The sequence below is a fragment of the Narcine bancroftii genome, chromosome 2 (assembly GCF_036971445.1).
Source record: "Narcine bancroftii isolate sNarBan1 chromosome 2, sNarBan1.hap1, whole genome shotgun sequence".
In the NCBI taxonomy this organism is placed as follows: Eukaryota; Metazoa; Chordata; class Chondrichthyes; order Torpediniformes; family Narcinidae; genus Narcine; species Narcine bancroftii.
In genome coordinates this window covers 68,323,224-68,336,005 of record NC_091470.1, presented here as the reverse complement: position 1 = coordinate 68,336,005, position 12,782 = coordinate 68,323,224, and the positions used below count along the sequence as shown (strand labels likewise).

The 12,782-nt window shown below is 43.9% G+C and overlaps 1 protein-coding gene across 8 annotated transcripts in view; it reads right to left on the bottom strand.

The window, feature by feature from the left end:
* The window catches only part of cnih1 (cornichon family member 1), a 44,257-nt gene extending 34,501 nt beyond the window's left edge, over positions 1–9,756 (bottom strand). For 2 of the 8 annotated variants that reach the window (XM_069916989.1, XM_069916990.1), the window contains exons 1-3: positions 9,594–9,756; positions 8,997–9,065; positions 8,761–8,808 (exon numbers count right to left, since the gene is read on the bottom strand). In XM_069916989.1, coding sequence (XP_069773090.1) covers positions 8,761–8,808; positions 8,997–9,065; positions 9,594–9,674 — 198 coding nt within the window. In that variant the 5' untranslated portion in view covers positions 9,675–9,756. The remainder of the gene's footprint in view (positions 1–8,760; positions 8,809–8,996; positions 9,066–9,593) is intronic. The other 6 variants (XM_069916993.1, XM_069916994.1, XM_069916987.1 and 3 more) reach the window with 6 other exon arrangements.
* Between the last annotated feature and the right edge of the window lie 3,026 nt (positions 9,757–12,782).

Genomic DNA, 12,782 nt, shown 5'->3' with positions numbered 1-12,782 from the left:
AGGCTCGTTTGTGGCTGACAAGTCTGATGCGGGACAGGCAGACACGGTTGCAGCGGTTGCAGGGGAAAATTGGTTGGTTGGGGTTGGGTGTTGGGTTTTTCCTCCTTTGCCTTTTGTCAGTGAGGTGGGCTCTGCGGTCTTCTTCAAAGGAGGTTGCTGCCCGCCGAACTGTGAGGCGCCAAGATGCACGGTTTGAGGCGATACCAGCCCACTGGCGGTGGTCAATGTGGCAAGCACCAAGAGATTTCTTTAGGCAGTCCTTGTACCTCTTCTTTGGTGCACCTCTGACACGATGGTCAGTGGAGAGCTCGCCATATAACACAATCTTGGGGAGGCGATGGTCCTCCATTCTGGAGACGTGACCTACCTAGCGCAGTTTGATCTTCAACAGCGTGGATTCGATGCTGTCGGCCTCTGCCATCTTGAGTACTTCGATGTTAGGGATGAAGTCGCTCCAAAGAATGTTGAGGATGGAGCGGAGACAACGCTGGTGGAAGTGTTCTAGGAGCCGTAGGTGATGCCGGTAGAGGACCTATGATTCGGAGCCGAACAGGAGTGTGGGTATGACAACGGCTCTGTATATGCTAATCTTTGTGAGGTTTTTCAGTTGGTTGTTTTTCCAGACTCTTTTGTGTAGTCTTCCAAAGGCGCTATTTGCCTTGGCGAGTCTGTTGTCTATCTCGTTGTCGATCCTTGCATCCGATGAAATGGTGCAGCCGAGATAGGTAAACTGGTTGACCGTTTTGAGTTTTGTGTGCCCTTGAACTACAGCTGTGATTAAAGGGTACAAGAAAAACTGAAGTTCAAAAAAAGCTATAACTATACAGGTTCCTTTCTGGAGACCTGTTTGTAAGCTAATTTCTTCATCAGAAATTCAGTTTTCTATTGCTACCCATACCTTATTACTCTACATACACTGGGTAAAATTCCTTAATTTAACTGATTATTTGTAGTGACCTGCGGCCTACTCCACTGCGCAACACAAGTAGCGATGTCCGAACACAACGATCGAACAGACAGAACGGGCCCTAACAGCCTTCTTCCATAGGACACAGTGCCAACGGAGGAAACTGACCAATCAGCGGATCGTAAAGCCACCAATTGGCGTTCAGCAGAGCATTGGCCATGCCTGCTGAAACATAGCAGCAAGCCTCAGCCAGCCTATAAAAGGCAGAGCAAATGACCCAATAAATCGCTACTGTTTGTACACTCAAGGGTGCGCATCTCCTCTAGAGTTCTAACCCAGAGCTACAACCTCAGCTACACACTACATTTGTGACCCCAACAGGTCCAAATGGAAATTTGGACCAGAAGATGGATGAGCAACCTTCAATCAACGCGACTTTGATGAAGCTTTTGTCCTTCTGCACGTCGCATCCATGGGTGAGGTTCCAACAGGCGAGGCACAATTTGCCATTTCACATCACCGCTGACACCACGCGTTACTAAATTGTGAGCTCGTTCGAGCAAGAGACAGCAGTCAGGCTCATCGATTACCTCCAGCACCCTCCAGAGCAAGGGACGAATGTGGCCCTCAACGAGCTATTAAACCACACTTTCAGGCTCTTGAAGAGCGAATTCGTGGCCCAATTGTTGCACATGGACGACTTGGGGAACAGAGCCCCTTCCACCCTCATGAGCAACATGCTTGCTTTAACTGATGGGCACACTCCTTGCCAGCTCTTTGAGCAGATTTTTCTGGAGCGACCGCCGGTGGACATCTGGCTGCTTATCACAGAGGAGGACTTCAGCAACCCCAGAAAGGTAGCTGCCCAAGCAGACGTACTCTGGGCAGCAAAAAGGGACTCATGTGGAACATTGGAGCAAGTGACCACACTCCAGCTACGAATGACAAAAGAGCCAACCAATTGGCCAGCGGGTCCCACTGGTGAGCAATACTGGTGGGGTTCCAATGCCTGTCGATGCCGTTCCCCCACACATTCTAGGTAAACGCCAGAGCCAACCATCGTTGATGGTTGCAGCGGCCGGCCTACAAGACTGCATAGTTGGGCCACCGGTTCCTGGTCGACACAGAGGCTGAGGTCAGTGTCCTTCCCCCTTCCAAGTCCAATACCAGCAACAGAAGTGTGCGTTGGGGCCTGAGGGCAGCCAACAACTCCGACTTTAGGCACTCCGCTTCGGGAACAACTGGTTCACCTGGAAATTCATACTAGCGACAGCCACTTCTGGGGGCAGATTTCCTCCCTACTCCCTACTGGTGGATGTCAAGGGGCATAGATTAATGCATGTCAAAACTTTTTAGGCCCTCTCCCTTGAGGGAACCAAGCTGACCCCCCCCCCCACCCCCCCTCACACATACACTCAGTATTCAACACCGACAATGAGTTCGCTCGGATAGTGACCAGATTCACTTCCATAACAATGACTCACTTTACCTCGACAGAACCTAAGCATGGGGTGCAGCAACGTATTTTCAGAGGGCCCACCTTTTCACGGCAGAGCGCGCTACCTACCCCCCCTCCTGAAAAACTTAACCTTGCAAAGGAGGAGATTCAAAAAAATGAAAGAGCTCAGCATCGTGCAGCGCTCCAATAGCCCCCGGGCCTCCCCACTCCACATGGTGCCAAAGGCGGCCAGGGGTGGGGTTGGAGATCTTGCGGGGATGACCGCTGTGTCAACGAGGCCACTATGCCGGACGGATATCCAGTGCCTCACACCCAGGACTTCACCACCAACCTGCAAGGGGCACGGATCTTCTCAAAGGTGGCCTCAACAGGGGCTATCACCAGATCCCAGTCCACCCAGAGGACATTGCCAAAACTGCAATCATCACCCCTTTCGGACTGTTCCAAGTTTATCAGAATGCCTTTCGGACTGAAAAGCGCTGCTCAAACCTTCCAAAGACTGATGGATGCAGTGGGCTGGGACCTCAAGTTTACATTCATATTCTTGGCTGATATTCTGATAGTCAGCCGCAGCCATGCCGAATGTGCGGCCCACATAAGGTAATTGTGCACCCAACTGAGCACATTTGGTTTGACAACCAACCCAGCCAAGTACCAATTCAGGCGAGGAAATCTATTTCCTGGGGCACAGAATAAATAAAGATGGGGCCAGGCATCTGCCCGAAAAGGTGGAGGCAATCTGGTCTTTTGCAAAGTCAACTTCAGTAAAAGGCATTCAAGAGTTCACTGGTATGGTTAACTTATCGCTGCTTCAAACCGGCAGCAGCCCACATCATGTGACCTTTATTCTCCCTTATGGCAGGTCAAGAGAAAAATTGAATGTACTCAGGAAGTATCAAAGGCTTTCCAGAAAACCAAAGATGCCCTGGCCAATGCCATTCACCTAATACATCCAAGGACAGACACTCCAACCGTCCTCACGGTGGACGCCGCCAACACTGCAGTCAGGGGAATATTTGAACAGCTGGTCGAAGAACAATGGCAGCCTCTAGTTTTCTTCAGCAGGCACCTCCAACCACCTGAGCTCAAGTAGTGTCTTTGATCGAGAGCTCCTAGCGTTATACCTGGCAGTCCGACACCAGGTACTTCCTGGAAGACAGACAGTTCCTGATGTTTAAGGACCACAAGTCGCTCACTTTCGCTTTCAGTAAAGTATCAGACCCACAGTCGGCTAGGCATCAAACACATTGCCAGGAAAACAAACATGATAGCCAACACACTATCACAACCATTCACGCTGGCAGTACAAGCCCCTGTCCCAGGAATCGACTAAGCAACCCTGGCAAAGGCACAACAATCAGACCCCGACATCCCCACATACAGGACTGCAATAACCTGTCTCCAGCTAGAGAATGTATGCATCGGCCCAGGGGAACAGACACTTCTGTGCAACACCTCCTCCGGAAGACCTCGACCCATGGTGCCGGCACAAACCACAACCTGGCACACTCAACCATCAGAACCACGGTAAAGATGGTGGCCAACAGATACGTATGGCACAATCTCCGTTTAGAGGCCAGTCAGTGGGCCAGGACCTGCATACAGTGCCAGACATCAAAAGTGCAGATGCACATCAAATCACACCCCTTACCCCGTACAAAATCTTTCAAGCTGGCCCAATGACGGTTCAGCGACGTGCACATTGACATTGTGGGCCCCTACCAATATCAAGAGGAGCACGATACCTCTTGATGATGATGGACCGCCTGACTAGATGGCCAGAAGCAGTTACCCTGGCAGAAACTTCCATGGAAGCATGCCCCAGAGCCCTACTGAACACCTGGGTAGCATGGTTTGGGGTTCCAGAGCATCTGACCTCCGAGGGGTTCAGTTCACCTCAGGCCTTTGGGCAGCTTTAGCTAACATCCTGAGAACACAACTCCACAATACCACGCTCAGACCAATAGGTTGGTAGAAAGGTTCCATTGGCACCTCAAGGCAGCCTTTATGACCTGGTTCACAGGCCCTATCTGGGCCGTCGAACTCCCATGGGTCCTCCTGGATATTCACACCATTCCGAAAGAGGATTTTGATGTATCAGCAGCGGATAGTCTACAGCAAACCCCTGGTGAATTCCTGGCCAAAAGCATGGATTACCCGCCAGGAGCAGCCCTGACACTTCCAAAGCATGTGGCCAGCCTAAAACCTTCATCCCTAAAGACCTAAAGGACTGTAGACACGTCTTTGTGAGATGAGGGGCTCACCGAGCGCCACTTCAACAGCCTTACAAAGGACCCTACCAGGTGCTCAAGCACAATGGGACCACCTGTGTGCTAGACGTCGGAGGCAGGGAGGAAACATTCATGATCGACTGCCTCAAACCAGTACATTTGGACTCTACCTAACCAGTCACCCATATGGCCCCACAACGCAGAGGCAGGTATCCCAAGGATAGAGTTGACACATAGATTGCTGGTTCGGGGCGGGGGGGGGTGGGTTGTCGTGTAGCAGCCCAAGGCCCAACACAAATAGCAATGTCTGAACACAACAATCGAGTAGGCAGCACAGGCCTAGACAGCCTTCTTCCATAGGCCACAATGGCAACGGAGGAAACGGACCAATCAACAATCAGCGGAGCGTAGGCCACTCCTGCTCAGCCAGTCTATAAAAGGCAGAGCAATAAATCCGTACTGTTTGTACTCTCGAGTGTGCATGTCTCCCCTAGAGCTCCAATCCAGAGCTATAACCATAGCCATACGCTACATATTCATCTTAACACTAATTAAACTCATGGAATTTCTCCCTTTTTCAGTTATTAATACTGTGAAACATTTTATTATTACTTGCTTGAAAAATGCTTTGAAAGTGCATAGGTTTTAAAGTCATTCTGTAAATCTGGTCATTTGTAATCCAGGCAATCCCTGTTCTTCAGAAATGATTGCTAAAAACATATTCAACACTGCTCAAAGATGTACCAGTGTGCAACAATTGAGCTATTTGTTCAATTAGCAAATAAGGTAAAATAGTAATTTTAACCATTAAGTGGTGTCTGGTTAAGTGGCCAAAGGGCTATTATCCCCACGTGCCCCATTACTTAAAAATCAACATTTTTCATTAAAAATCATTAAAATCCCATGAGGTTGTGATAATTACAACAAATTTAGAAATAATTTAAAATAAATTTCAAGTCTACATTAATAAGTTAGATGTTATCTGGACAAGTTTATCAAGTATATTCACAGTTATTTTGGATGAGGGAATGGAGAACCAAATAGGTTGAAGAAAATAATTAATTAATCAGAATTCCAGAAGGAAACCAAACTACCGTATATTTCAGCATACAAGTCGACTGGCATATGTCAACCATCCCACCCACCCATTTTCATCCTAATTTTAAGGGTTTTATAGTATATCCTGCATACAAGTCGACTCCAATTTTTCAGGCTGTACAGGCCTCCCAGGAACAACTGATTTTAAAAAATATATAATCACCCCAATTGCAAGTAACAAAGCTGTAAACTAAATTTTTTTTTTTTTAAAAACCTCAGTCAACCAGACAGCAGTAGCAACAGCCCATGGAGCTGGAACGCTGACACAATGCTCCCGGTGGGAGCAGGAACCTCAGCCGACCAGGCATGAGTGGCCAGGAGGTGCTTCCAGCATCAATTTATATGCCGAATTGATGTCAATCTGGTTTTTTTCTCCCCCAGTGAATTTAAGTCTCAAAGGTTTATTCGGTGTACAAGCCAACTCCTTCCCCCTCCCCCCCCCCACTTTTTGAGATATTTTTTAGGGTTTCACAACTCGTGCAGCAAAATATACAGGGTATGTTGCCATGCAAAAAAAAAATTCATCAACATATTCAATGATGAATCAATAAGATCCAGATGACAGCTTTCATAGAATCAATATGCTGCTGAGTTTTTCCAGCACTTTTTGTGTACTGCACTAGACACTAGCATTGGCAGTCTTTCTTGATTAACTCAAGATGCCCACCAAATGCAGAATAGTAATCAAATAGAATGCTAAATTATATTATTAGAACAGTTAGAGAAAGTCATACTTTAGGTTTAAACAGGTCCACTTCCCACACATACAATTTCCAACTCTGGCTACAAAGCCACAATAGGTGAAGTTTTGCTCAAAACAAGACTTGTCATGCATTCACTTCCTGCTCGAGTCTTATGAATCAATGCTCACAAACCTTTCAGAGGTCTATGGGATCCACTTTTCTGAAGACTATCCTTCTGTGCAACACAAGTGGCAAATTGACAATAGATTGTGACAGCTAATTGCTACCAAAACCATCCTTCACTGTTTTAATTTCCCAAGATGTTCAGTCATTTAAAAATAAACCAAATATATTTGGATTAAAATAAACTCAGTTTAAATACTTTAAAATAACACAGATTAATTAAAAATATAAATCAAATGCAAAATACCTAAATCTAGCCTTAATAACTCCTTTCAAATTCTGTGTGAACATCAACCATGGCTAGCATAAAATTCAAATCCAGATGCAAAATCTTCCAGCTCCTTGACTACAATGTAAAGTAGACTTAATGATGGGTACAACAATGCAGCAAAAGGTCAAATTGATTGGCATCAGACAAAAGCAGCTTCAACTTCTGTGTTACAATGCTCAGATGTTTAAAAACCAAGATGTACTCAACAAGAAACAAAGGAAAAGGCAGTGGGCCCTGTGTAAGTGAGCTCAATCCAAATCAGTGTGTGGAGACAGTGTAGATTCAGGTTCAAAATTCACCAAGATTAATCTTGCATTTTGAACAAAGACGAGGTACACACACCTTTCCACACATTTATAGGATCATTTTCCGACTAGATATGAAAGGTGTTAAACAATGAAGAGGAAGTGTATCAGATAAAACCCCAGTACAAATCCAATTATCCAAAATTGAGATTCTCTGAAATCCTCATTTATCCAAAATTATTTTTGGAGCCGAACTGACCTCACAGGTTGAAATAAAAATTCAACGTGAAATTAGAATAACAATTGCCCTTGTTTCAGATAATTCCCTCCCCTCTTTCTTCCATTTCTTCTTTACCTATCACTTTTGACTTAGCTCTCCAACTCTCCCTCTCTTGTCCCAGCATCATCAAGGAGAGTGGCCTCTTAGGCAGAAGCATTCCCTCCTCTCTATTCCTATCCCCTTCCTTTCATCCACAGCACACCAGAACTCCTAACCGGTGTGCATGTGCAGTAAGCTTAGGGGAGTATTCGGAGTTAGGACTCTGGTGTTAGGAGTTCGGTGACTGGGGAGGAGCCTGCCGACTTGCCAGGGAGTGTTCCACCTGCCTGGGAAGCCTCCCCAGGGACCAGTGGCAGGAGTGGGGATGTGTCGGGGATTAGCAGCAGCGGTTGGGAGGTCCCAGTAATTGGCGGCAACGTTGCGGCCAGCATTTTTTTTGGTGAAAATTAAACATTATTTTAATGTTTATAAAGCCTTCCCTTGTTGTTTGTTTGTTGTTTAAACATATACAAGTGATTTGCTGTTACTACTGTGCTGTTTTAAAAAAAATGACCAGTTATCCAAAAAATGTTTATCAGACATATGCCTGGTCCCGACAATTTTGGTTAATTCGAGTTGTACTGTACCTTTGAAATGCAAGAAGACCAGAAAACATTGCTTCAGCTACAAAAAAGTATTGGACATGCAAGGATCCACCAGATAACATAGGACTAAGGGCATGTGGAAAACCCAGAAAAAATGCAAGTAATGCAACAAATGAGGAGGGAAATAATCTTCTTTCTGTGAATAGGAAAAAAAATGTCAAATGGGTCTATCGCCCATAATGTTAATGGTCATGTAAATGATACAGCCAAGAACAAATTAAAAGATTAAGATGTTGTTAGATCATTGACTAAAATAACGTACACATTTGACAGTTCTAAACTGTCATTAACTAAGGCATTAACTAATGTCCAAGTATCTTCTCATTCCTCAGAATATTATTGAGTATTTATTAGCAATAATTAAATGCTTCACCATATGCACAAGAATGGGTTATGTTTGATGATGGTAGGCCATTTACAATAGTCTTTCAGTTAAATGGCCTTCAGTTAAACAATTGTTCATTTTTAATACTTCTTGATTTTTTAACTAAATGCTATCATACTTATTTCATTATACAATATATATGTATTGCATTTGTCAATTTTCAAATGTATTCAGGTTCCAGATGTTTCACTCATCTCTGTTCAATTGGTCCTGGTGGAATTTTAATTGTAACATTCAATGCACTACAGTTTTTCTTAAAAATAGACTTTTAAATTTACTTGTGACAAATTGTCAATTACAACCTGAAAGACATTCACATATGACCCCTGAAAAAAATAAAAATGAAAGGCATTTAACTAGAAATTAGTACAAACCTTTAATGCCATTTTGACTCTCTTAATCTTTTTGACCTTTACAACTGTCTTTGTGCCGAAAAAAATGACAAAAGCAGATTGAAAGAGTGTTAGTATGACAGTTGATAAAATCACCATAGATTAGCAACAGTCAGAATACAAAGGTTAAATCAGTATGACTCAAGATTCAAAGAAAAATTGTTTAGCAGGATAAAAGAATATTTGTAAGTATTCAAAACCATCCCTTATTAACTTACAGGATTGAGTGTATTACATTGGTCTATAGGATTCTTGTAGTCAGTCTTCAATTCGTCAAATGCTATAATCTGGAAAAGAGCATGGACAGCGTGATATAATTTACTATTAATTACAACTACACTTTCACAGACCTTGAAGAAATTGAAATCACAAAAAAAAAAACCAAAAGCAAATCAAACTTAAATCTACACTGCAAACTGCTTCTCCAGCCAGGGCTTTTAAAGGAAAATATTGACTACTTCACCACTGGATGCACTGAGTAAAGCTACAATAATTATATATCTATAAGTCATCGAATAAATGAGAATATTGACAAAGTCCTAAACTAAACCAGGTCATAAAAGTTGGATTCTTTAAAGAAGCGCCGCCGATATATTTTCCCGAATAATTTACTGAGAAAGTAGAGAATTATTGTTTTAGCTCCAAACCATCCCTCCAGGCTTGGTAACTGGAGCAAATTATCGAGGCCAACCCGTCCCCGACAGAACCACCCCGCCCACAGCCATCAGTGAAATAAAAACGGTTGCAACCCATTACACTCCCCCCTCCCCCCCAAAAAAAAAACCGGTACAAGCTCAACATAATCTGATACTCACATGCCAAATGGCAAAAAAAATTAGAGCGGCAGTAAGGAGAAGAGCCAACATATAACAAAAGGCCGCAAATGTAAATGCCATCTTTGAGGCCTGACGGCGGCGTCAGCCGAGCGGGCGCAGTGATTCGGATGGACGTCGACGCCGCCGGGTCACGTGACACGCGCCGTGCCTCCCGAGGGCGTGTGGGGGGCGGAACCTGGTCTCGAGCCGTTCAGCCTGCTTCAAGCACAGGAATTCGCCTCTCGAAGTCTAAGGTGCAATGAACAAGCCTGTGTATGGAATCAAAATGCTCCATTCGGTTACGTTTATTCTTGAAAACATTGAACAGATCAAGGAGTGAAACACCAACGTCTGCAGGTACCGTGATTGAAGTAAAAATAATGCTGGAGAAACTCAGCAGGGAAGGGTATTGTACTTTATGTATGACCTGTTGAGTTTCTCCACCATTGTGTTTTTACAACAGATCCTCGAGTACCTTGAAAGTGGGGTCACAGGTAGAGAGGGTTGTCGAGGCTAAGGATCAGAATTTATTGTCATGAACAAGTTCGGAAATTCGGTGTTTTCGGCAACTTCATGGTGCAAATGTTCATTTATAACCATCTTATGGCATTACTATTTTTTAAAATAAGTAAAAACAAAAGTACACAAAAAGCAAGGCAGTGTCGATAGTTCATTGATTATTCAGGAATCTGGGGTGGTAGTGGGGAAGAAGCTGTCCTTGTGCCGATGAGTGCTCATCTTTCAGCTCCTGTTTCTTTTCCCTGATGGTAGCAGAGTGAAAAGGGCATATCTTGGGTGGGGGTCCATGAGGATAGAGCCTTATTTTTTAAGATACCACCTCATGTAGCTATCCTCGATAGAGTGAAGAATGGTGCCTGTGATGTCGCAGGCCAAGTTAACAACGCTCTGAAGTTTATTCTTGTCCTGAGAGTTGGCACCTCCATACCAGACAGTGATGCAACCAGCCAAAATGCTCTCCACCTGTAGAGATTTATGAAAGTCTTCGATGGTATATCAAATCTCAGACACCACACAAAGTATAGCTGCTGGCGAGCCTTCTTTGTGATTGCATCGACATGGAGGCTCCAGGACAGATCCTCGGAGATGTTGATACCCAGGAATTTGAAGTTCATGACCCTCTCCACTACTGAAGCCTCAATGAGGACTGGGTCATTGTCCTGGGTAAACTTGTACCTCTCACTTTGTTCGTTTTAGATTGGACACAGTGTTTGAGCTACCGAAAGAAAAACAGAGACACACGCCAAGAGCTCTTTAGTTTATACAAATCTTTATTACTAAATCTAAAAAGCTGATTTCAAACTACAATATGCAAGCCCTTCCTAATTATACTTATCAACGCCTGGACTGGTCCCAACTGCCGAAGCGAAGCAACGACCGCACACTTGTAGTAGGTTGTTGGGGCGCCGGTAGCAGCTTCTCCACCTCCCCCGACCGGGACTTTGGTTGGACTCTAGAAGTTCTTCATCTTGCTGAGAGATATTTCCACCCCTCAGAGTCTCAAACTTCAGCAGCGGGACCATGGCTTATATTACCCAAAAATTGTTTACTCAAGCACCTATTCCCTGCGCAAAAAAAAATAACCGAGCATGCCAAGGCTTCTATCAAATACCACAACTTTCTAGCTTATCACTTTGAATACAATGATTTACTTAGCTGCAAGGTCTCACCTGACAGTCTGCGACCAACAATCCCATCAATCTCAAAATTCAGCAACCGGCTAACAAGCAGGAAGATTAAATGTTCTTGGTACCCGATGTCTCTTTGTCAGATAACTGCATCTCTGGGCCCCCATGGTGGAATTTAGCTTATATCTGCTAATTCTTACATTATTCTCAAAGTAGGTTACTGATACTCAGCCTTGCATAAGCAAAAACATATAAATCTCCTTAGCTTTGCTGATGTTGAGCACAAGGTTGTTGTTATACCATTCAACAAGCTGATCTCTCCCTCCTGTACGCTTCCTCATTGCCGTTTGTGATTCTGCCAATAACTATTGCATCATCGGCAAACTTGCAGGTGGCATTGGAATTATGCCTGGCCACACAGTCATGTGTAGAACATTGGGCTAAGCACACATCTTTGGGGTGCACCTATGTTGATAGTGAGGAGACGTTTTGAATTCATACTGACTGCAGTCTTCTGATGAGAAAGTAAAGGATCTAGTTGCAGAGTGGGGTACAGCAGCCCAGAGTTTGTAGCTTCTTGACCAAAACTGAGGGAATAATGGCAATGAAGGCTGAGCTGTAGTCATGAAGACCAGCCATGTGTGTGAATTGCTGTTCAACTCTAGCCTTCAACAATCACAGGATTAAATACAGAGTAATACAATATCTTCTTAAGACCACATTTGGAATATTGTGTTCAGTTTTGGTCTCTGTGCTATAGGAAGGATATTGCCAAGCTGGAAAGGGTGCAGAAATTTACAAGGATGTTGCCAGGACTATCAGGCCTGATCTATCGGGAGTAGTTGAGCAGACTGATTTATTCCTTGGATAAAGTTTCAGGTTTGATGAAGGACTCAAGCCCAAAACATTATGCTATTTAAAGGACAGTTTGACCTGCTGAGTTTCTCTAGCATTGTGCTTTTACTAGGTTTAGAGGGAATATACGCCAGGTGTGGGCAGGATTAGTGTGGGTGGGATTGGGATATTTTGATCAGCATGAGCACTGAAAAGCCTGTTTCCATTGTGTCCATAACCACTGGAAGCCAACATAAAAGCAATTTTTAAAATTGTTTTCTTGTATATTTGCTCTTCCCAGTTAGAATTAGAAACTACAGTCTATTATGTTTATTTCCTGCCCAATTCTCCAGCTGTTTTCCTCATCTGTTCCTGACAAATTTAGCCTTCAAGTGCCCAACAAAGTTCTTTTAAATCATGTGGTTCAAAAGTATTTGAAAAAATTCTCCCCAAACTTAATTTCAGGCTTACTAATCTGCTCCATATTAACCTTCTGAACAGCCTTACTAACCTGCTCCACATTAACCCTCTGAACAGGCTTATTATACTGAAATTTGCTTTTGTGAATCAAGGCATATTCATCTAACCTAGCTGTTTGTTGCCACGTCTCCACATCTTTCTCATCTAGGTATAATTTAATGTCATTTGGAACACCTTTTAATTTCCTCAATTATTTTGTCAAAATCAAATCCTTTTGAGATGCACTAAC